Genomic DNA, 25586 nt, shown 5'->3' on the forward strand with positions numbered 1-25586 from the left:
GTGGCCAACTTCCCCTGTTTCCACAGAATTAAAAATATTATTGATGTTTTTAACATCAGCCCCTCTCTCATTCACAAGTGAGTCCCAAGGACAAAGGCCCGGGGAAATGTTGAGGCAAAGGCACTCTGCCCATGCCCAGGGGCCTGTCCGTGTGATTTTTGACTCTGCTCAGAATTCAAAACAGCCTTGGCACAAATGTAATATTTTATATGGGGGAGAAGGAGGAAGGAAAGGTGTGTGTTTGAAAGGGAGGGGGTTCTCCAGATGTTTTGCGAGAGGGGGGGCTTTCTTTCAAAAGGGGCGGGGCATAGTGGCCGGACACGGACACGCCTCCCCCGCCTGTAATCGAAAGCAAAGGGCGCGCCAGGAAAGGGACCCCCGATAGATGGAGAGACGCGTCGGGCGCGCAGCGTGGGGAGCCCGTGGGAAAGATCGGGCGCGCGCGGCGTGCAGGGAGCGCGCGAGGGGGGCGGTCCCGGGGCCGGAGGCGCGCAAGGAGGAGGGAAGGAGGAGCCTCGGCGGCGCTGGGGGCTCCGGCGGCGAAGAGGAGGAGGAAGAGGACGGCGGCGGCTCCGATCGCCTTTGGATCTCTTTCTCGCCCTCGCTCTCCGTTCCGGCGGCTTCGCCTCTCGTGCACGGTCGCGCCTGGCGCTGCGCTGCCCCGGCCGGCGGGATGGCCGCGCTCCTGCTGCTGCTGCCGCCGCCTGCCCCGCCGCTCCTGCTGCTCCTCCCGCTGCTCTGCTTGCTGTGCCACGGCCCCGCCGGCAGCCTCGGCAACCGGCACGCGGTGCATTGGAACAGCTCCAACCCGCAGTGAGTACCGGACCCGGTGGTCTGGGGGGGGGTGGGAGTGGGGTGGCGGGAGAGAGAGGGGGGATTGGGGGGGACAGTGTTTTTGCTTTTTTAAAAAGGGGGTTGCTCAAGGAGAAAAGAGATCGGGCTCCGTTTGTCCGTTTGCGCCTGTATATCCCTGGACCCCCGGAATTTGCCCCGGCGCGGGAGGCGAAGGTGGGTGTTAGGCAACGAGGGGTCGGCGGGTGAGGTGGGAGAGGGCGCGCGTGCACTGCATAAGGGGGGAGGGGGTGTCTGAGAGGAGGGGGTGCGCGTGCACGTGGACGGGGCGAGGGCACGTGCGCGGTGGGGATCGGGGTCCGCGCGTCGCCGGAACCTGGGGATGGGGGAGCAGAGATTTCATCGGGGGGGGAGGGAGCGGGGTTGTCTGCTTTTTGTCTGTGCGTCGGGAGAGATCCTGCAGAATATGAAGCTTCCTCTGCCCCCCCTTCTCTCCACCCTCTTTCCTTCCTAATCGCCCCCTCCCCCAGTCTGGCGGCTGTCTGGACTGGGACCCCAGTCTCTCTCTCTCTCTCTCTCTCTCTCTCTCTCTCTCTCTCTCTCTCCCCCTCCCTCTCTCCACCCCGCAACTCACCGGCACCCCCGTCTCTCCTTGCCCGTCTCCGTCCCCCCACCGTCTGTTTCCCCCCTCTAGTTTTTGCAATTTCAGCTCTGCTCCGCTTCTTAAAACCCGCCCCCCCCGCCGCCAAATTCCCCTAAATCCAGGCACCGTGGCCTCCATAGTGAGGTGTGTTTAGAGAGGGGGAGCGGGGCCGTCTGCGCTTTCCGAGCGAGTTTATTTATTTCCTTGACCGTCGGTTTTTTTTAAAAAGGACAATTTCCCCTTAGTTCAGGGGTTTGGGGGGGGGGCTCGATCAGACCGCGGTTGAAGGGCAACAGAGCCCTCTGTGTGTGTGTGTGAGAGAGAGAGAGAGACAACGTGACCTTTGCACCCCCGTGGGCACTACCAGCACCCAAAACTTGGGTGGCACACACTATTTGGGGGGCACGCTCTGCCCTTTTTTTTATATAACCCCCCCCATCGAGATCTCCGCATGCCTGCTGCTACCCCCAGGACTCTCGCCACAGACAGGATGGCCAACCTTGATCATGTGTGTGTGTGGCGTGACCTATATATCCGAGCCTAGGTGTGACTCCGTGTGCCAAACCCTCGCCAGCCCTGGCACGGGTTCCCGGGCTGTTTGTGGGGCTGAGCCGCGAGACTGGCAGAGAAGACACACGCCTACCGATCTGTAGGCACGGCAGATGCGGGGGGACGTCGAGCGCCCTGCCCGCCTTGCATCCCCGGAGCACCCCGTGGCACGTGCCCAGGCAGTGCCGGGGCTCCTCTGGGAACTGGGCGAGGTTTTTTCCCCTTCTTCTTCCTCCTCCTCCTCCTAACTGGCTGCTGCTTAGCGAGAGAGAGGGAAGGCTGTGGGGTGTTTATTGCAAAGAGAAAGGCAAAGTGCCAAGGGAGAATCTGTCTCTCTTGAACATTCATGCAGGGATTTGGAGTGTGTGTGTCTTTGCAGGGACGGAAGCTGCCTGATTGATGCCTAATCATTTCTCACACACACACCCCTATTTTTTTAAATGCCTCTTTTAAAACCATCCGAGGCAGGCAAGGCCGGTGTTCATCCTAGCATAGCCTTCTCTGGAGTCAGAGAGAGACTTGGTGCTTCTAACTCAGTGCGGTCTACACTGGCCGGCAGCAGCTCTTTCAGGCAGGGAGATGCCAGGGATCCAACTTAGGACCACCTGCATGCAAGGACAGAGGCTCCTCCTGCTCAGCTGAGGCCTTTCAGCGCCACCTTTTCACCCTTTCCGAAGGGGCTCACCTGCCTGACCCTTCCTTTGTAAATTTGCCAGGACACCACAAAGGAAACGGGCTGCCTGTATGTGAGTGTTTGGGAACACACACAGAGAGAGAAGGTGTGTAGTGTGTGGGGGGGAGGGGGGTTAACCAGGGGGGCTGACAGTGGGGAGCCGCACGGTTTGAAAGCTGGAGGCATTAAGGGCATTCCTGCTCCATATTTTTTTGTTTTCCCAAGTGGGAGGGATCTGAAAGATATTTATCGCACACACCATCTCTTGATTCTCTTTTGTTTCAGAAGGAGCGTCATTTAGCCGGCTCTATTGACCGCTGGGCTCCGTGTAAACACGCTGGCGATAGATAGCAAGTGAGAGGGGGATTGTACACACCTCCCCCCCCCCAGTTTGCTTAATGTGAGTCAGTTAGAGCTGCTTCCACGGGCCTGCCGCTTGTATTTTGAAGTGTGATGGGGGGGCGGTATATAATTTGGCCTATCCCTCTTTATTCATTCATGTGTGGTCCACTCGAATTCCTGGTGGAGTCCTGGTGGCCAGCAATGTTTTTCCCCCCTCTCTCATGTGGCGGGAGGCTGATTAACCAACAAAGCCACCTGATTTCTTTAGAGGGCCCAGGCAGGGCCTGCTGTGTGGCAGCAATCCTTGGCTGAGGAAGACGTGGTTCTTGGCTTGTGTAGGACGCCTACCCCCCTTTTTTTTACGTGTGTAGCTCCGGGATCAAACCTCCAACGAGCCGCGGCGTTGATTCCCAAGTGCATTTGGCTTGACCGGCAGCTGCTGGTGCCACGAGTGGCCCAGATCTAGAGACTTGAACAGAAAAGTGTTGTTTTGCAAGGTGGGACACCTTGCCGAGTCGCCGTTTCTCTGCGTGATTCCACCCCTTCGCTTTTTGTAAAAAAATAAAATAAATCAATGGGGGCTTTAAGTAATAATCTGGAAATTGTAATGGCCGCCGAACAGAGCCACAAGGAGCCAGATCAATGGGGGAGTTAACAGCGCCTGTGTCTTGCATCTCTAATGCTCTGCCCATGGGGTGAAGCGAAGGAAGGGACACGGCCGGCGTGGGGAGACCAGGGCGGCAGCGTAAGTGGGCGGCGCCAGGCACAGGACCCTAAAAACGGGTGCTGGCGTGGCTTGGGAACAGGGTAACCCTCTGGAGTCTGACCCTCTGCCAGCGCCTGTTTCCTACTCCCTGGTGGCATATCCGTGCCGCTTTGCGTCTGTGGCTTCCATTTTCTCTGGGACTTGGCCGTTAACCGACGCGGGGAAGGACGGGTCGAGCCTGGAGTCCACGTGTGCCCGGCTGTCTGCAAATTTCTCTCCCTCCTGCTCCCCAGTGTCTATCTGTCCGTCTGTCCTTGGTGCGTCTGGGTCTCACGCCCTCCGTCCGTTCCCTCTCCCGCGCCTCTTTTCTGTGTGCCTCGAGGGAGGACCGTCTCCTTTGAGAATGTCTCCTGAGGCGGAAGCCCAGGCCCCATAAATTGCGCCTCTGAATTGGGCGCTGGCGGGCGCCACACAATGGCGGAGCAGCGGACGCGGGGCCCTTTGCTGGGGGGACCTCCCCACACACCCTGCCCGCTTCCTCCGGCTAAAAAGCTTTCTAACCTGGCCTGACTTTTAGTGGTTGTGTGTGTGTGTGCGTGTGTGTGCGGCGCAGGGGTGGGGGTGGCAGTTGAAGAGAGAGGATGGTTGCTAAGGAGCCGTATCAAGGGCTCAGGTAGATCTGCTCTGCAGAGCCTGACCCACAATGCACTGGGGCTGCCTTGGCGGCAGTGATGGCAGTGGTCACAACGGGCCTAGCTCACCTGGCTTGGCTTATTTCCCCCGAGACCTCGGCACCCCAAACCAAACCTTTCCCCGCTCGGTGCCGCGGACTCCTTTTTGGGGCCTAGCCATTTGATGGCTGCCTTTGCTGGGGTGTCGGGGAAAGGCTTTGGTTTGGCTCCCTTTTCCCTTCGGTCTTTACGTCCCCGCAAACCGCGCCGTGGGTGCTGGGCCCCCGCCTTTTGTGGTGAGCCGAGGCGTGTTGTTGGGGGGGCGGGGGGTCCCTGCCGCAGAGCCGAGTTGCTGGCGCGTCGGGGATATTTATGGCGGAGCAGTGCGGCAGTGTTGGTTTCACTGCAGCCGCACGCGCCGTACATAGCCTTGCGCCCCGCGAGACACCTGTCATGGGGATGAGGTTGCTCTGGAGACATTTTGACCTGACAACGTTGAAAGCTGTTCCTGCGGCCTTAGGGTGCTAGGCTTTGAGAATGAGCGCAGTAGCCCTTCTTGGGATGGAGACAGACGATGCCCCAATTCTTCCACCTCTGAGATGCTGCTTGCTTTCCCCCCATTCCCCGGAAGAGACATTAGGGAGCATTCCTTCCCCTCCATACAAAGCTTGTTTGTGTTTATGAATATCCAGTTTTCCTCTCATTCCAACTGCTGCTGAAGCAGGTTGCTCTTATTATCCAGGATCGGGGAGGGAATGAGTTTTTTGACGTCTGCCCTGTCCCCCGCCCCCAAACCCGTTTCATCAATGCGGCGTCTTACACACACACACACACACACACAGAGAGAGAGAGAGAACGTGCCCCACTGGTCTTTTTCTGCCTGCTTTGACTTATGTGTGCCACTCTCCTCAGGACCACATTTCCTGCAAACCCACAATGAGATGGAGGTTTGCCATTGGTTTTGGGGGCTCCAAGATGGCTTCATCGCTAGGTCTTCGCTCCATCACCCGTCCCATCATCTTTCAGTAACCGGCATGGCCTTAGTGGATTACCCTTAGGCCGGAGAAATGCTTTGCATTTCAGGATGTTTGATAGGTTTTTAAAAAAATAAAAATTGGCTGCAGAGTTCCAAAAGAACCATGGTTATTGCATTTTTCTAGGCACTTGGGTGAACTGCAGCCTGGGATTTTCCCAGATCAGACATCAACGCAACCTGATCCTCTCCTCCAAATATTGTATTAGAGATGAAACTGGTGCCACCTGCCTGAGTTTGGTCTCCATCCCTTTTATTTTTAAGTCTTTCATGCCTGCTCCGAGATTATGGTGGTGGTTGTTGTTGTCCTCAGACTCCCTGCAGAAAAGGTGTCCTCCGCTCCCCAAAAATCTCTGGGGTCCACGCCCCTCTTGCTTTTTAAGCAGGTCCCTGTGTCACACTGGTGTGTATCTGTGTGTTTTTCCGGACAAGGGCAGATGTGACTGGTGTGCTGATGAGCTGCAGTGCTGCTGATTGGTCCAGGATGGGCGGAGGAAAGGTTGGGAGGTGGTCTTCTTTAGAGGGTCCTGCATACAAAAGCTCCACACATCTCTCAGTCGTATTTCGCAGTCTTCAGATGAGGATCAAACACTCCCTGCCCTTTTCAAAACAGAGAGCCAACTGGGGTCGGTTGGGGAATAGCTTGAATTAGGAAACCTTTAAACTTCTTACCATTTACTTTTAAAAAGACAGGCTGGCATGTTATTCATGGAAGGTTTCTAGTCCTCATGCTCTGCAAGCAGGGAACAGTGTTAGAAAGATCAATAGTATGGGGGGGTGTGGAACTATCTTAACAGGAAGGAGAAGAATACCAGCTTAAATTTTGCCACGTTTTAGTGGGTAGACATCTGAGTAAAATTGTGTGTGTGTGTGTGGAAATACTCCCAAGATTCTTTATGGGGCTATCAAATCTGTGTTTCGCAGCCCTGTTGAGCCAAGCGTGGGGAATCTGTGCCCCACTGGAAGTGTTCAGACTACAACTCCCATCATCCATAACTGTGCTGGAGTGGGATGATGGGAGTTGGAGAGCCACTGATTCCCCATCTTTGGCGCAGAGGGATTTTTTGGCGGGTAGGGATATTGCTAGGTCACATTCACAGGTTCCTCCTGTGAAGGAATTTCTACGCAGGAAATTAACACATAAACCATGGAAAGATTGTTGCAAGCTGTGTTCTCGCATGTGGGTTCACATGGCTTGCGAATGTGTGCTGTGTGCTGAGCATTTCAGACCCTATTCTCACCATCCGTTTAAAGCACTCTGATACCACTGTGTCCCCCAGAGAATCGTGGAAACTGTAGTTTAAGGGCTCTGGGAGTTGTTAGGAGGCACTCCCTCACAGAGCTACAATTCCCACAGGTCCCTGGGAAGAAGGGTGGGTTGTTCTACCACTCTGGGAACTGTAGCGCTGTGTGGAGAAGTGGCAGAGTACCTACTCCCAAATTCAATCTGTGACGTCTCCAGGTAGCCTTGCCTATCTCATGGGCTTGTGGTGGACTGACTACAGCAGGGTAGGGACTCTTTGGCCCTCTGTATGTTGCTGGACTTCAACTCCCATCGGCCCCACCAAACATTGCTCTTGCCCAGTGGTGATGGGAGTTGCAGTTCAGCAACATGTTCCCCTTCTCTGAGCTACAGGCTCATACAAGGCCATTTTCCCGGTGGCAACTTGGAATCCCTTCCAGGCGATGATGCAGAGAAGCTACACAAAAGCCGGTTGTCTTCCTTTCAGACCCGCAATTATTTATACATAAAGTTGGGCAGCCAGAACAGCTAGGAAAGGAGATGTTGTGGACTAGGAACTTGTGTGGACGTGCTGGTGAGGCTGGGCTCCTAACCCCATGTGCACACCGTGAGGAGGAGCTCCCCGGAGGAAAGGCAGGATTCAGATGTGATGCATATCTCAAACCCACAGAGCCTGTGTATATGATCACGGCGCTCAACACCCTGCAACAAGGTTGGGCAAGCTGTGGCCCAGCTAGCCTGGCCGATGCTCAAGGAAGATGGCCAGTAGCCAGGGACAATGGGAGCTGGAGTCCAGCAACGTGGTTTCTCATCCCTGGGATAGCTCAGTCGGTAGAGCATGAGACTCTTAATCTTGGGCAGAAGATTCCTGCATTGCAGGGGTTTGGACCAGATGACCCCCGTGGTCCCTTCCAACTCCACAATTCTATGATTCTGTAAAATGGCTCAGGACCACAAGGAACACCTCTCCTCATATAAACCAGATCATCCTTTGAGGCCCTTCTTCATGTGCCTCCTCCACAAGAGGTCAGGAGGGTGGCAACACGAGAACGGGCCTTTCCTGTGGTGGCTCCCCGTTTGTGGAATCTTCTCCCCAGAGAGGTTTGTCTGGTGCCTCCATTATACACCTTTAGGTGCCAGGCGAAAACGTTCTTCTTTACCAGGCCTTTGGCTGATTCTGTGGCCTTTTAAATGTGTTTGTGGGGTGGGGTTATTGTTTTGTTTTTGTTTTAACTATATAGTTTGTGGGTTTTATCCTGTATTCTTATTTTGTGAACTACCCTGAGATCTTCGTCCTGATTGCTTCTCGGCCTTTTGGCTTAGATCAGGGCCTATCATGCCCAACATCCTTCTTCCATAGCAGACGATCGCTGCTGTGTTAGAAATTAGCCAGGAGCCAGGCGCATTTTGCCGCTGGCATGGATCTAACTGCAACCACGTGGAGATCTCTGGATGCCAGGTTGGCGACTAGGGAAAACCAAATGTCATTTAGAAAAGAAGGCTCTGGAATGTTTTCCTTGAAGCCTGAATATGTTTTATTCTGGGTTGTTTTATTTGATGTTTAATGTGTCGTAAACCGCTTTGAGAGTTGTTCTCTAAAATGTAAAGCTGCATAGAAATGAAATGAATAAGAATAATACTAAGTCCAATTGAAAACCCCCCCCAAAAAAACCCCCGGCATTTAGACATTTTGTTGTGGCAACCATGACCTAGGTTTAAGGTGCCATTTGGCGATCAGTTTATATATCTGAATTTCTAACGCTGCCCACCAGATGCTTATGGGAAACCTACAAGCAGGACTTTGAGCACCACAGTGCTCTCTCCAACAGCAGACTAGGGCTGGGCGATAACAGTTTTTCAACATCGCAGTATACCACCAGCCAAACATCTGGTACCTCGGTCTGGAGGCCCGTTCACAACATGAAAAGAGCGCAACCTGCAGCAGCATGTCTGCGTACGTGCGGGTTGTGATCCGCGTCTGCGCATGACGTCATTTTGCGCTTCTGCACATGCGCGAGCGGCGAAACCTGGAAGTAACCCTTTCCGCTACTTCCGGGTTATCGCGGGACGTAACCTGAAAGAGCGTAACATGAGGTATGACTGTATATCACCAGCCAAACATCTGGCGATACACCGTGGTGTTGAAAACACAAACTGCATTGGCCTCAGCCTGCAAGGCGCCGGGTGAAATTGCCACAGCTCTCAGTGTCCCCAGTGTCCCATCCCCCCCCACTTGTGGCGGGTGCCAGTGCCGGGCTGGGGGGTCCTTTGATTGTTCGGAGGGGAGTGGCAACCACACACTCCTCAGCTGAGCAGTTAAAAGATCCAGAAGGAGGAACAAGCTGTATTGGTGCCTCGCCAATGTAGCTTTTTTCTCCCTGTGCACAGTTATGAGGTCAGAGTGGGATGTCAGCTTCACTCAGTGGTATATCGCTGGTAAAACCGCCACCGCTCCTGAGTCCCTCTGCTAGCAACGGAGCGGCGATATACCGCTGAGTGAAGCCGACATCACGGTCTGCTCCTCATACCGGTCCTGGGTGATATATTGATATATCGCCCCAGCCAAAGCAGACACAGTCTTCGTATCTCATAGCCATTAATCCAGTTCAGACTCCTGTTCTTACGGCCCCCAGCCAGACGCACCAGTAGGAAGCCCCCAGCTGAACCTGAGCACAGCAGCATCAATTCTCCCCACCTGCGATTCCTAGCATTTGGCATTCAGCGGCGCACTGTCTCTGGCAGTCAGTGTAGGAACATAGCCATGGATAGCCCTCTCTCCTCTAGGAACTAAGCCAGCATCCCTGCTGCATTGAGGGGGTGTGTGTGGCTTCTGCCCCAAGTCCTTCCCTGACAGCATCGCTGCTCAGGATCCTGGGAAATGGGATGTTTGCCTTGGCGGGCCAGTGGCCCAACCCAGCACAGCTCTCTTCCCTAAATGCTAAAGCACATTTCCTCCTAAGAGCATCTTCTTCTGTGTACCGGCGCATCCAGCGATGTAACACACAGAATGCCAGAAAAAGCCAGTCTTAATCAGACTGCTGGTCCCATGGGATTGCGGTTATTTATTTTGTGTAGATGATCCTTTTCCCTGTTGCTAGGGACAGACTTTCCGTTTCCCCCCCTTTTCTTTTTAAGGTCTAGTTCTCATTTGAGGTGATGCGTATGTGCCTTGTCTGCACTGCTTCCAGACCTCCGGTGAGCGTCCACGTGACTGGATGCTGCTCTGTGCCAGTGGCAACAAACAAACATTCCCTTGCAGGTAGAAAACTAGGGAGACAGGTTGTAGCCTTGCTTCTCCCTGAGAAGCTAGCTTTCTCTGTGAAGGGAATGGTGTCTGATGGAGGATAATTTCCATCGGGTAAATCTCCACTTGCATTCTGGGTTCAGCCCATCCCTGGTACAGTGGTACCTCGGGTTAAGTACTTAATTCGTTCCAGAGGTCCGTTCTTAACCTGAAACTGTTCTTAACCTGAAGCACCACTTTAGCTAATGGGGCCTCCCACTGCCGCTGTGCCGCTGGAGCACAATTTCTGTTCTCATCCTGAAGCAAAGTTCTTAACCCGAGGTACTATATCTGGGTTAGCGGAGTCTGTAACCTGAAGCGCCTGAAACCCAAGGTACCACTGTATAATGCAAAAGCTTCTTTTTAAAAAAACCAGCCACCCCATCGTGCTTCTTGTGAATGCGGTCTCCCGATTTTGGGATGATTCAACAGATGAGGTGATTAGGGGCAGAGGTAGGAAAGGTTTTCACCCTCACATGACGTGTCAGGCTACTGCAGGCCAGGATGGTGGGGGGGGGGGTTTTGGGGGGGAGGTGTTGCCATGAAGGAGCTTTTGGAAAATCTGTTTCTGCTGCGCCTTCTAAGATGTTCCACACCCAGGAGAGGTTTGCTCCTTGCTCTCCGCTCTCCACCCGCCCAGATCGCTCTTAGGGCCACTTTCAGACATGATTGCCTTCTCTCCAGCGCTGTTAAAAAGCTTTCACCGTGTCAATGCTCCATGTGGAATCAGCGATATCAAGCATCAGTGCATGAATTATTGGCAGGGGGCTGATGTGCAGGAGGGTGCCGTAATGAAACGGGGGAAATATGAAGCTGCCCTGGGCTGAGTGATTTTGACTCCTCCAGCCTGGTTTGGTGAGCTCTGACAGAATGCTGCTCTGCTGGATCCCAAGCAGCGAAGGATCTCCCCTGCCCCTTCTGCCTGATCCTTTCAACTTGGGCGGTGAGGGACCTTTGGTCCTCTGGATGGTGCTACGCTACAACTCCCACCATCCCTGGCTGTTGACCATGCAGAGGCGGCTGGGAGTTGTAGTTCAGCAACATCAGGGCGGCACTGGTTGCCTCACACCTGTTTTTGCTGAGGATGAAGCCAGGGAACCAAGCAGGGGATGCAGCCAAGCTGTTGCCCCTCCCCTAGCTAGCAGGACCAGTGGTCAGGGATGATGGGAATTGTAGTCCCCAAACAGCTGGAGACCCAAGTTTGGGAAACACTGCTGTAGTGGGTTAATATTTAGGAGGCATTGCCGGGGAATGGAGCAAGCAGGGGCACAGCTCCTAATATCTAGATACTACAGTATTTTTATACTCTGGCTTAATGAAATAAAACCTGGCAGCGAAAACGTATGTGTGTGTTTGCCTTGTAATGCAAAATGCTACTTAAAATATAAGCCTACTAGAATATATATATTTTTTAAGTGCAATTAATCTGTAACAGAGCAGCAGAGCATTATTGGTCGTAAAATTGTTGTTTTTTTAATGGTCAAAAGGCACCAGCTGCCCTCTGCTAAAAGCCTAAGAGTCAAGAGGAACTGTGTGCAGCCTGCCTTAGTTTCTGAGGCCCATGTGTCAGTTCTGAGGCCTAGCTCTGGGCTTGTGTTGTGCCTTGCCTGGCTGGTTGTGGGTGCTTTGAGTCCAATTTGTGCTTATTTAATCAGGCTTAAAGCCAGAGAAGGGCCTTTAGTAAGGGGGGGGGGGAGACCTGTGGCCATCCAGACGTTGTTGGACTCCAACTCCCATCAGCCCCTGCAATGTCCAATGTTCAGGGATGATGGGAATTGGAGTCCTGCAACACCTGGAAGATGACCAGGTCCCTCCATCCCTGCCCTCCTCCAACTGACAGCCAACTTCCAGAATCTTGAAGTTTCTGCTACCCCTTGCCCCATCCTGTTTTTTATCACAAGAGCACAGCGGCCATTTTGGTTGCTGTGCTCTCGCGCAATTTCACAGCATGATTTCCCTCAAACATGATTGGGGGGCACACAGTACCCCCTAAGGTACTTTGGGGGGCACCGTGCCCCCAAATGCGCTCTCTTTTTTGGGGAAACTGTGATGTGAAATTGCGCAAGATCACAGCAACCAAAATGGCTGCCGTGTTCCCGCAATAAAAAAAATATGGAGTCCGGAAGATGGGGTCCCAGATTTTGGCTTCAAAGTGTTAGAGGGTATGCAGATTATTAGCAAGGGATCGCTTGGAGCTCGACTTGTGACCTTTGGTCTACAAGCATGACGTTGTAAGACGTCAGTTGTGTGGAGCAATGGCAGCTAGAAGTCGCCAAGGAGAGTAGCCTTTTGATAAATTTCCTCCTGGCCCATTTCCTATGAGGCTTAACACAAACACACCCCGAGTTTAAGAACTGAAACTTTGTGTAAAAACCATTAACAAGAAGTCTTGTGGCACCTTAAACCCAGGCAAATTTATTATGGCATCGGTTTTCATGGGCCAGAGTTTGCCTCATAACACGGTTCACCCTCTGGAAAAACTGTGTAGGTTTAATTGGTTTCTGTGATGTTTTGGCTCTGGGCTCAATCCATACACCATGGATTAAAATGTGGTCAGGGGTATATCCCATAGGAATCTCTGACTGGTAGAAAACTTTCCTGAATGGGATTTCACTCCACTGCCAAATATATATATATATATATATTTCCTGTACTAATTTTTTCTGCGGAATTTTTTCCCTTTTTCATAAAATCATTAGTAACAAATGCTGATTGCCAGTGTCCTATTACACGGCGGCTGGCAGGTTCAAAAGTTTTCAGCTTTCCTTTGCTAAATACAAATAAAATAAATCTGCAAAATTAGTTCACAAGGGCGTCGATGAATTTCGCAATGCGAAACCTTCTGGTGGAAGTGACCTTATGGGAATTAGCCTAATGTGGATGAGAAAATTCTCCAGAAAAATGTCTGTGGCTAATTTTCTCCCCATAAAATTCACACCACTGTGTTTCAGGGATCTTAATTACAACCCTGCCTGTCTCTGTGCAAACACACACACACACACACACACACTTCCTTTCTGTTGGCACATCACTGCTCTGCTTTCACCATCCTATTTAACATCTCCTGTGATTCTTTTCTGGGTGCGCCTGACTCTTCCTGAGCCTTTCACAAGAGCAGGGTGGGGAGTGAAGAAGAGCTCGCTGGCTGGGCGTGTGCTGATCTGTCAGCGGCTGCGTGGGTAGCATTCCTGAATGGAGAGATGCTTCTTTCTTCTGCCTTCCCACCCACCCTGACCCGCGTCACGGCAGGACCATGGCAGGTGGTGAAGGCCAGAGAGGCCCATCTCGTCCAGAATTCTGCAAGCGGGGTTGGATTTTTTTCTCCCACTCTCTCATAACACACAACTCCCGACACCCACAATCTATTGCTCCCCTTTTCTCTAAACTTCAAAAATTTTTTATCCCCAAATGCATCAGCCTTTCCTCAGACAAGAGTCGTTCCATCCACTGGTTCATTTCCTTTCCCACAGTATCCTAGCCGTTCCCAACTATTCCTCATAGGATTTGCTTTCCAGATCCTCTCCGTCAACCGGTCTTCCTTTTCCGAACACGCGCCCCTTCGTCAACACCTCCTTGGAGTGCCGTAGACAGCGTTCTGGAAGCGACAGTTCAGCTTCCTTACAGGGCTTGTAATTCTCCACTGGATCCTAATTCCACCCAGTGCAAAAAGATGGGGAAGAATTACCCTCCTTTTGTGTCTCTGCAAGAGGCTCTGCCCTGGCCTGGCTTGTTCCAGAGGTGCAACAGGCAGCCTCGCCTGAGGGCGTTTCCTTCTGCTTGCCATCCCGTTTACAGACAAAGTGGAGTCTAGTTGGAAGGAAGCAAATCCTACAGAGGCAGCTGCCTCTTATTCTGGGGGTGGGTCCTTTGGCGCTCATGGGAGCCTTTAAATAATTTGTTGGTGTGTTGCTTGCAGTGCGCTAATGTGCCCCAAACGCACACTTTGGAAATCATTGCTTTGGGCTGTAGCAAAAGCAATCGCTGAGTGTGGCGGCGTCTTAAAAAGATAAACACATTTTATTGTGGTGCGCAATTTTGTGGTGTCCACGGCTACCCTCCGTTTGTGCCCCCTTGACCCTTCCCAAACACGCCGCGTTTCCGCTCTCTGTTCCGCTACGGTAACCTAACTGCTCGTGACCAATCTTAAATTCAATCTTGTTCCTTTGTTTTGTGCAATGGCGTCTCTGCCGCGGAATGCCGAGCAAAAACCAGCCGCTTGGATCTTTTCGAGTTGCCTGGCTTTCTCTCTGCTAAGGCGCATGCCATAGAAATGATTGAAAGTGAGTTGATGGGAATCTGTGCAAAGTCCCAACCTGTCAACCTGCCTTCTGCTTCAATAACTCGCAAGCGGCCTGTGCCCCAATGCTGAGCGGTCTGGAGAGAAATTGTGGCTTTCCTGAGCCCAAGCCCCCCTCCTGCCTGTTGTGTTTCTGTATGATTCCCTGTTCTGGGCTGCCTCATTCCCCATTTATTGTTTATTAAATTTGTATACCACCCCATACCTGCAGACCCTCCAAGTGTCCCTATTTTCCAGGGACAGTCCTGGATTTATAGAAGCTGTCCCAGTTTCTGATTTGATCCCAGAATGTCCCGCTTTTCCTTAGGACGTCCCTATTTTTGTCTGAGAAATGTTGGCGGGTATGTAGTTATGTGACCCCCCAGGCCAAGGAGATAAGTAACTATACAACTTTTAGAAGACATCTGAAGGCAGCCCTGTATAGAGAATGTTTAATGTTTTATTATGTTTTTATATATGTTGCAAGCCGCCCAGAGTGGATGTGGCAACCCGGTCAGATGGGTGCAGTATAAATAAAAAAATATTATTGTTGTTGTTAGGGAATAGAGTATCCCTATTTTCAGCAGAGAAATGTTGGAGGTTATGTACCCATAGATCTCAGGTCAGTTCACAATATAAAATCACAAGATATAAAACACAAGATATATAATAAAAAGGGCCTTGGATGTCAATCAGCCAAAGGCCTGGTTTAAGAGGACCTTTTTTTCTGGCACCTAAAGGTGTATAATGAAGGCGCCAGGCGAACCTCCCTGGGGAAATCAATCCACAAATGGGGAGCCACTGCAGAGAAGGCCCCGTTCTCTTGTTTCCACCCTCTGGCCCTCTCGTGGAGGAGGCACACAGAGAAGGGCCTCAAGGCGATCCCAGGGTCCGGGTAGGTTCATACGGAGAGAAATGTGTTTAAGAAAGTGGTGTTCTAAGTTATGTTTAGAAATGCACGCAAAAAGGAATCTGGTTTTATCTGAGGTTAGTCATATTTAAGAGCCGACCCACTGAAATGAATGGACCTTAGTCACACCCATCAGTTTCAATGTATTTACTCCTGAGTATGACTAACGTTGACTCCAGCCCAAAAGCTGGATTCGAATGCTAATCTTTCTGTGGATTTTTAAAAATTTAAAAATAAAGATAGTATATGTTTTGTGCAGGCCTGGCACAGAACAGACTTATGAATGAACAATTCTGAAATGGACATGGAAAGGAAATGAACCAGGGTTACCCAACATTCTGTTCTCCAGATATGGTTGAACTCCCAGTTCCCATCACCCCTGACCATTGGCCATGCTAGCTGCGATTGATGGGAGTTCGGAGGGCACCATTTTGGCTCCCCTTGAAATTGGCAGATCGGGTTTTATCCTTAAAATCATCCCTCCAACACATACACACACCCTTTCTTTGCAGGGAATTGTCATGGCACAGGATCGGCTCCTCTTACTGCTTTTGCACCCAGTTAGACAACTTTTTGGAGGATAAAGCCAAATCGATAGTTGCTGGCCCCTATGGCTGTGTTTTCCCTCCCACGTCGGAGGCAGTGATATGCATCTGAATACCAGTTTATTGGGAATCACGAGTGAAGAGATTTGCTTTTGAACTCAGGTCCTGTTTGCGGGCTTCCCACTGGGGCCACTGTGTGAGCAGGATGATGCCCTGGCCTGATCCAACAGCCAGGCTGTTTGTACAGTCATACCTCATGTTACATTTGCTTCAGGTTGCACGTTTTCAGGTTGCGTCCCGCGGCGACCTGGAAGTACTGGAAAGGGTTACTTCCGGGTTTCGCCGCTTGCGCATGCGCAGAAGCGCAAAAATAACACCATACGCATGTGCAGAAGTGGCGAATTGTGACCCGTGCGTGCGCAGACGCGGCTTGTGTTCCTTTCAAGTTGTGAATGGGGCTCCGGAACGGATCCTGTTCGCAACCAGGGGTACCACTGTATATCCAAATGCTCATCAGTTAAATTTGGAAGAAGGGCTGCCCCATCCTTGTGAGAAGCCAGGGGAACATGGGAACCAGGCTTATAATGAGCCAGAATCTAACCCGCCATGATTTCAGGCCAGGGGGCACCCCCAGCCTTACCTGGCGTCACCAGGGATCAAATCTGCACTCTTTTCCGCTGAGCTGCAGCCCTTCCCCTCCAATGTTTGCTGACGTCGCATTGCTAAATCCAGTTTGCTCCACTGATGATCTATGACCCTTCTAGACAGCAGGAAGAAGCTTGCCTATACAGAGTCAGTCCAACTGGTCCATCGGTGTCACCTACAAACTGACTGGCGGCAGCTCTCCATGGTTTCCCTGCCACCAGGGTCTGAACCTGGAACTTTTGGCATTCAAGGCAGATGCGTCGCCATGGAATAAAGTTCAAGTTCTGGTCCTCCTGTTTCTGATGAATGGGCTGGTTTTAATTGGGAGCTGATTTATGACTTCATTCCCAGCCCTACCTGGAGATGCCAGGATTGAGCCTGGGTCCTTCTGCATACAAAGCAGGTGCTCCCGCCAAGCTACAGGTCTTATCTCTCTCCGAGTCACCTGGAAGCAGCAGCCACATCCTTCCCTGCGTCCGGACACAGACGGAGGAGAGGTTGAGAGCTCCAGCGCTGTGTAAACAGCACCATCCCACCCATTTGTACCTGTTTAAAGAGGGATTACGCATCTGAAGCAGAAAATCCCCGATTTTAATACCAGTTCAAGGAGCCAGGCCTTTTTTAACAACAGGGAAGAATCAACTTGAGGGCAGCCAAGGTGGGGCTCTCATCATCATTATTATTTTGGGGGGGAGATGGTGGTGGCTGGCGGGAGATCAGAGAGGTGCGGTTTTGACACGCCAGGCGAGTGCCAGTTGCAGCGAGGAGCAGGGAAGAGAGCAGCACTCCATCCGGATCGGCAAGTTGGGGGGGGGTGCGCGGAACCTTAATCCAGATTAACCCCAGGGTGGAGATTAAAGGGTATTTTTTTTACAGTCATCTTAATCCTGTTAAGCAAAGCCCCTCTTCTCCTCCTCCTCCTCCTTTTTTCAAATTCTCCTTTTGCGCACTCTTTCTTTTTCTCTTTCTTTCTCTCTTCATACAGCCGACCCAGCCTGGCTCTGAAGTCTTGAGCCAGGATCGAGAAGAATTGCACAGTTTTCTTAGAAGGACAATAAATAAGCTTCTTCCAGGCGTGTGTTAGAGGGAGCGTTGTTAAGTATCATAGGACTGCCTCCATGCTGGCTGGGAATTTGATGCCACAACGTAGGAGTAAGGCCTGGAAAGTTGCTTTGGTTATTATTATTATTATTATTATTACTTTGGGTTGTTGTTTTTTTACCCCGGAACAATAAATCAAAGTCTTTTGTTAGGGCTGTCATCAGATTCCACGATATATTTCCAATGTGACTAATGTTCTTTGCTGAACAGGGTGCAATATAAAGGGATATTTTCAACCTGTTTTCTTTCTGAATTGCCCCGGGAATTGCCCCTTTCCATGCCTGTTGTTGCTGTTGTTGTTTAGTCGTGTCCGACTCTTCATGACCCCACGGACCAGAGCACGCCAGGCACTCCTGTCTTCCACTGCCTCCCGCAGTTTGGTCAAACTCATGCTGGTAGCTTCGAGAACACTGTCCAACCATCTCGTCCTCTGTCATCCCCTTCTCCTTGTGCCCTCCATCCTTCCAGTGAGCACTCAGGGCTGATTTCCTTAAGAATGGATCTTCTTGCAGTCCATGGGACTCTCAAGAGTCTCCTCCAGCACCATAATTCAAAAGCATTTCCATGCCTATCCCTACTCATGTCTAACATTGAAGGGGAGAGGTTGTTGCTCAATGCATAGAGTAGGTGCATCATTGTGTGCAGAAGCTCCTGGGTTGAGAACATAAGAGCCCCGCTGGATCAGACCAGTGGCCCATCTAGTCCCAGTATCCTGTTCTCACAGTGGCCAGATAGATGTCCCAGTGGGAACCCAGCAAGCGGAACCCAAGTGCAAGATCCCTCCCTTCCTGCCTCCAACTGCTCCCCCCCCCCAAATCCTGGGAACTGTAGGCTGAATATTTTTTGACGGGGATTCCACTCTCAGCTACAATTCCCAGCACCCATATCAGACTACAGTTCCCTGCAGTCTTCCGGGGGAATGGCCACGGCCCTTAAAGGGGTGTAAGAGTGCATGCTGTGGATGTGACCAAAGGAACTGTTTTCTTCTCGAACACCTTGCCCGGCCGGCCCTTGTGAACATTTTCCTGCTTTCCCCCATGCCCCTTAATGTTTTGACACGGCTACCTGTGTTTGATCGGCGAGAAAGGAGCTTGAAATAACAGCCGTCCTTTCTTGCAGCCCCTCGTGGGTGATTCAAATTGATTTCAGGCAGCCAGTTTGGCACGTACCTAACCGGTTAACTCACATCAGGGACAAGGCAGGCACATTGGACTCCCATCAGCCTTGGAACTTGGAGGGACTGGGGTTCTGCATCTAGACCTAGATCCAGAAACTCAGATATATAAGTTGATTGCCAAATGACACCTTAAACCTAGGTTATGGTCGCCACAGGACAATGGCTGGGTGCCCACTCCATCAGGAAGCTCACTGGGTGACCTTGGAGTCAGACACAGACTCTTAACCTACCTCACAGGGTCGTTGTGGAGATTAACTGAGGGGGGGGATCATGTACATCTTGGAGAAAAAGGTGTGCTATAAATGCAAAATATGGTCTGAAGCTCAACATCAAAAAAACGAAGATCATGGCCACTAGGCCCATCACCTCCTGGCAAATAGAAGGGGAAGAAATGGAGGCAGTGAGAAATTTTACTTTCTTGGGCTCCATGATCACTGCAGATGGTGACAGCAGTCAGGAAATTAAAAGACGCCTTCTCCTTGGGAGAAAGGCGATGGCAAACCTAGACAGCATCTTAAAAAGCAGAGACATCACCTTGCCAACAAAGGTCCGTATAGTTAAAGCTATGGTTTTCCCAGTAGTGATGTATGGAAGTGAGAGCAGGACCATAAAGAAGGCTGATCGTCGAAGAATTGATGCTTTTGAATTATGGTGCTGGAGGAGACTCTTGAGAGTCCCATGGACTGCAAGAAGATCAAACCTCTCCATTCTGAAGGAAATCAGCCCTGAGTGCTCACTGGAAGGACAGATCCTGAAGCTGAGGCTCCCAGACTTTGGCCACCTCATGAGAAGAGAAGACTCCCTGGAAAAGACCCTGATGCTGGGAAAGATGGAGGGCACAAGGAGAAGGGGATGACAGAAGACGAGATGGTTGGACAGTGTTCTCGAAGCTACCAACATGAGTTTGACCAAACTGCGGGAGGCAGTGGAAGACAGGAGTGCCTGGCGTGCTCTGGTCCAGGGGGTCACAAAGAGTCGGACACGACTAAACGACTAAACAACAACAACATAAATGCAATAAACAGGCTATTCTGATTACCTGCTTAAGAAATCTAGAGGGGCCAGCCTGATGGAGATGCCATTTGCCAAGCTGGCATCCAGGTATCTCCACATGGTCGCAATTGGACCTGCGCCTGTCGCAAAACACACCCGGGGTCTGGCTAATTTCAAGCACTGCCTAGATCGATAACAGCTCTATGCCCTTCTGGCCCAGGTTTGAGTAGTGAGGACTAGCAACTTGGCATGTGTTTGGGCTAGACTCCATCAGCCAGCCTGGCCAGTTGTCAGGAGTGATGACAGGAGCTGATATCTAGCAATTCCTGGGGGGCCCTGACCTAAATCAATTGCTGCTCCCTGCCCTTCTGGCGCAGATCCCCCCCTTCATTTTATAATGAATATACAGCGGTACCTCAGGTTACATACGCTTCAGGTTACATACGCTTCAGGTTGCAGACTCCGCTAACTCAGAAATAGTGCTTCAGGTTAAGAACTTTGCTTCAGGATGAGAACAGAAATCGTGCTCCAGCGGCGCGGCAGCAGCAGGAGGCTCCATTAGCTAAAGTGGTTCTTCAGGTTAAGAACAGTTTCAGGTTAAGTACGGATCTCCAGAACGAATTAAGTACTTAACCCAAGGTACCACTGTAGAACAATTATAACAGCAGCTGAAAACGTAAACATGAAAAACAGAACCATAAAATACTCAACGCGGAATGAGTACTGTTCCACATGGGCTGAGGCACAAAGACCCAGTCACGGAAAAGGAGGAAACAAGAACAAAAGTTGTCCTCAAAGAAAGAAAGAAAGAATATTAGTGTTATTTGATTGTCAAGTTTAGTTCCAGCTTTGCCGGGCTTGTGACGACGGGTGCCTTGAAAATGATGGTTCAGCTGTGTATGTAATAAAGGGATGTCAGATCGTATGAAAAGTGCCTGGAGGTTCCAGTCCTTGCTGAAATCTCAAATTCTGTGCAATTTCCTCCATTATAGCTATGTTCCAGAATGAGTGATAACAAGCGTTTGGTGTAAGATTTCAGGCTGTTTTCCATTGAGTTGCAATTACTGACAGGGGTGATTAGTGAGGACTACCAACTTAGCATTTTTTGGAGAGAAATCTCTGGGAACTGGGATTTCTATATTTTTTAATTTATAGCTGTCTGTCTGTCTGCTTTTCTGTATAATGCCTTGAGAGCAGTTGTTTCTTTTGGACCAAGTTGTGAGGAGTAGCGGGAGACCCGAGTTCTGGTCTGCCTGGATAGCTCAGCTGGTGAGAGCGTGATGCTGATAACGGCAAGGTTGCAGGTTCGACCCCCGTATGGGACAGCTGCATATTCCTGCATTGAAGGAGGGTTAGACTAGATGATCCTCAGGGTCCCTTCTAGCTCTGTGGTTCTATGATTCCACACACACTCTGATGCCACCTGTACTTTGGCACATCTCCAGTTCCTTTGACAGCAAGTCCCCTCTGTAGCCCACAAAAGTCCCCACAGTCTCTTGACCCTGTCCTGTAACCTGGGGCCCTCCAGCTGCCATCATGACATCATGGGGTGAAGGTTTAAAAAATAAATAAATTGCAAATTGCTGTTGAAATGTGGAGAACTGCATTTAAGATTGGAAGAATTAAGAAAACAAAGTGGAACTGAAATGGACAGATTCATCCATCCGCCCAGGGTGGGGTGGGCTTTATTCTTCCACCTGTAAAAAATGATGCCAACATAATCCAAATATAGTCAGTCAATGTGGACCACAACTCCCATTACCCCTGCCCATTGGCTATGCCCACTGAGGCTGATGGGAGTTGTAGTCTGAGAACGACATTGTTGTTGTTGTCACTGCCCTTTATCCAAAAATCTCAGGGCGGTGTACACAGCATTAGAAACTCCCATTGTTCTGGGCGCATTTTGCAACAGGGAATTTCATTAGCGTGATTTTTGAGCTCTGGGCACAGTACTTCCACATAGGAAGGCTCCTTATGGCCCAAGGTGAATTGACCCCAGGCAGCTCAAAGTACAGACAGCCAAAGTGGACTACAACTCCCATTATCCCTGGGCATTGGCTGTGCTGGCTGAGGCTGATGGGAGTTGTAGTCCAAGAACATTCTTGTTGTTTATTCAGTTTATATACCGCCCTTTATCCAGAGATCTCAGGGTGGTGTACAACATTAAGAACATAATATGTGCAGCATTGTTGAACTACAACTCCCTGCCCACTGGCCATGCTAGCTGGGGCTGATGGGAGTCCCATCCCTGCTTTATATACTCTGCAGGTCCATTTCACATGTGATCCCTGATTGGTTGGGATGTGTGTCAAGGTCAGGGGTTGGCAACCTGTGGCCCTCCAGATGTTGCTGGACTCCACCCCCCATCATCCTGGACCACGGGCCTTGCTGGCTGGGGCTGGTGGGAGTTGGAATCCAACAACATCTGGAGGGCCGAGGTCCCTCATCCAGAGTGTCTCAGAGCAAGCAGGCCCTGCGTTCAAATTCCCACTGGCCCCTAAAGCAAGGCGAGAAGCTGCGTCCTTCAAAATCCCCCATTTTCCATTTATGCAGAAATCACACCCCCTTTCCGTAAGTCGCTTTGCATTCTTTTGTCCTGAAAGAAGCGATAATATAATAAATATAAATTACTACTACTACTACTACTTGGAAGGAGGTGTGGGGAACCTGATTCTCAAGAGTCACATTCGGCCCTTTGGTCTTCTCTGTCTGGCCCTTGGGAGTCTCCTCAGGCCACACCCCTTCCTAGCAAGGGGTCTGTAAGTGTAGAACTAGCCGCCTTGTACAAAGGTTTAATTTGCTTTTTTGCCCCACCCACTTTTGCCTCTGGCCCCGCCCACCCCTAGCATGTGGCCCCCAGAACAGAATGCAGCCCTCAGTCTGAAAAAGGATCCGCAGCCCTGATGTTGCAGTAGAGATTATTCATCCTAGCATATTTTTTTTAATGGCATTATAAAACCACAAAGCCTAGGACTTGCCGATCAGAAAGTCGGTGGTTCGAATCCCCGCAGCGGGGTGAGCTCCCGTTGCTCAGTCCCTGCTCCTGCCAACCTAGCAGTTCGAAAGCACGTCAAAGTGCAGGTAGATAAATAGGTACCACTCCGGCGGGAAGGTAAACGGGGTTTCCGTGCGCTGCTCTGGTTCGCCAGAAGTGGCTTAGTCATGTTGGCCACATGACCTGGAAGCTGTACGCCGGCTCCCTCAGCCAATAAAGCGAGATGAGTGCCGCAGCCCCAGAGTCGGCCACGACTGGACCTAATGGTCAGGGGTCCCTTTACCTTTACCTAACCTAACCCCAAGCAAGGAGCTGAAGGTGGTTGCATGTGGTTCTCCCAGTATCCTCCTCAGAACAACCCTGTGAGGTAGGCTAGGCTGAGAGACAACCCCGTGAGCTTCAGATACCAAAGCCCCAACGCACGCACGCACACACACACACCCCAATGTAAGTTAATTGTGAGGAGGATGGAAATTGCAAGCCTTTTAGGAGATTCTTTTCTGGGATGGGTCGGGCGGTGGAGCCTTTTCCTTCCAGTCAAGAACGAGTTCAGCCCCGCCGTGAGCGTTCGCAGCGAAACGACATTGGCTCACTGCGGTCAGAGAGCGCGCCAGCCTCGTCCGCGGAGAGAGCCTTGCCTCTTTGCGTTTATGTCAGCAACACTCAAATCTACCTTGTCAGGCCGATGAAGCGTCTTTGAGAGGAATTGGTCCCCGTCCAGTAAGAGGGAACAGCTTCTGGTGGTAGCGAAGGCTGGCGGTGCGACTGGGAAGAAGAGGAGGGTTCTGGGTAAAACCTGCGGCACTAGAACCAGGGTTACCAACAGGCTGGACTGGTAATGGGAGGTTTTCCTGCTCAGCTGGGATGGCCGCGTCTGGGAAGAGAATTCACGGAGTACCAGGCTTCCTGGGGCTGGTGGCCGCAACGGCTAGGCTCTGTCGAAGACAGTAATACTTCTGAATGCCAGTTGCGGGAAACTGCAGGAAGGGCGAGTGTTCTTGTGGCCGAATCCTGCTTGTGGGGTTCACAATGAGGCATCTGGTTGGCAACTGTGAAAACATGCAGGACTGGACGGGCCACTGTGCAGTGTTAGAAATTACCCTATTTTTTGCTCTATAAGACTCACTTTTTCCCTCCTAAAAAGTAAGGGGAAATGTGTGTGGCGCAGCTGTCCCAGAAGCCAGAACAGCAAGAGGGATCACTGCTTTCACTGCATAGCGATCCCTCTTGCTGTTCTGGCTTCTGGGATTCAGAATATTTGTTTTCTTGTTTTCCTCCTCCAAAAACTAGGTGCGTCTTATGGTCTGGTGTGTCTTATAGAACGAAAAATACAGTAGCCAGGTGCCAGGCTCATTTTGCGACTGGCGCAGGGGTCCAATTGCAACCCCGTGGAGATCTCTGAATGCCAGGTTTGTGACTGGCACCTCCATCTGGCTGTCCCCTCCAGCTTTCTTAAGCCAGTGAGTGGGGTGCATTTACACCCCACCTTTTTCTCCAAGGACTCAAGAAGCTGAAGGCCAGGCTTCCTGACTGAGTGGGGATTTGAACCCTGATCTCCCAGGTCCTAGTCCGACACTCTAACCACTACCGCCTAGAGTACTTCTGCTGTGGGGCAGCACTACAAATTAAGTAGGTAAATCAATATGGAGAAAAGGGCAAATGTCCTTTAGTGAAGGATCTGAAATAGTTTCCTTGAAGCTTGCATTTGTTTTATTCTGGATTGTTTTATTTGATGTTTCAAGGTGTTGTCAACTGCTTTGAGTTTTTTTATTTAAAATATAAAGCGGTATAGAAATTGTAAATAATAATAGTAATAATAATATGCCATCGGGGGATAGGGACAGCACCTAGACATTCTGTTGTGGCGACTGCAACCCAGGTTTAAGGTACCATTTGGGGATCAGCTTATATACCTCAGTTTCTCACACTGCCCACTGGCCTGGCTTTTATGTTCTTGAGTGAATGGCTTAGCTTACTTGAGTCACCGGATGCTGTTTGTCCTTTGATGTGCTAGACCAGGGGTAGGCAACCTAAGGCCCATGGGCCACAAGTGGCCCACGGGGGGTCATTTAACCAGCCCCCGAGCAGCCCCCGAACTGAGCTGCCCGTTCAGCGAGTCCCTATGTGCTGCACTAAAGCAGCACAGTGTGGGGACTTGCTTCCGCGGTGCCGGAAATCACATCTGCACAGACGCAGATGCTGGAAATCGTGGGTGCACATGCTCATGCGCGCACACAATCTGGCCCACAGAGGGATCTCCGCTGGAGTGAACCGGCCCAGGCGAGGTAAACCTTGCTGACCCCTGTACTAGACTCAGTGCCTGTCAGTGGCTGCTAATCATGATGGCTGCAGATTTAACTCCAGCTTTGGAGACAGCAGACCTCTGAATATCCGAAGTCTTCAGTAAGGAGAGCTGCTGTTGCACTCAGGTCCTGGAATTGTGGGCTTTCCAGAGGTGTCTGGTTGGCTACACTGAGAACAGGATGCTGGACTAGATGGGCCATGGGCCTGATCCAACAGGTTCTTCTCTTGTTAACGTTGCTGGGTTTCTTTACCCCACTCATGTGTGGGGAACTTTTACCTTTGGGAGCCCCAGAACTCACAGCAGAATAGGAATCTTGAATGGGGCGATGGCGTCCTGGTGTTGTGTTCTGGGGGGAAAAGGTGAATCCTTTTTGTGGTGGGTGGATTTTATTGGTGCTCAGCCTGCATGATCGCTATATGGGGGACTTAGCAGGATTTATTACATTTTGACCACGACCCACGAAAAGAAGCGCTTCTTTGCACAGTTAAACTGTGGAATTTGCTCACGCAAGGGAAAGAAGTGGCCAACTTGGATGGCTTTGAAAGAGGGTGAGACAAATTCACAGAAGCAGTGCCACCTGGTCGCCATTGGCCTGGCCCAGGAGTCCCCCCCTTTTTCCACCTTGCCCCTCTGGCCCAGCATCTTCCCTCTTGAGATGCCCCTGCGCCAGAGCGTTGAAGCGCCTGCCCCGTGGTCCCTTCTGC

At 51.1% G+C, this 25586-nt stretch overlaps 1 protein-coding gene across 2 annotated transcripts in view; it reads left to right on the forward strand.

Moving 5' to 3' along the window:
• Positions 1–347: 347 nt before the first annotated feature.
• EFNA3 (ephrin A3) overlaps positions 348–25586 on the forward strand; it is a 60649-nt gene continuing 35410 nt past the window's right edge. The window contains exon 1 of one of the 2 annotated variants that reach the window (XM_053368429.1): positions 348–813. In XM_053368429.1, the coding sequence (XP_053224404.1) occupies positions 386–813 (428 nt within the window). In that variant the 5' untranslated portion in view covers positions 348–385. The remainder of the gene's footprint in view (positions 814–25586) is intronic. The other variant, XM_053368430.1, reaches the window with a different exon arrangement.

This window comes from Podarcis raffonei, chromosome 16 (genome assembly GCF_027172205.1).
Source record: "Podarcis raffonei isolate rPodRaf1 chromosome 16, rPodRaf1.pri, whole genome shotgun sequence".
Classification (NCBI taxonomy): Eukaryota; Metazoa; Chordata; class Lepidosauria; order Squamata; family Lacertidae; genus Podarcis; species Podarcis raffonei.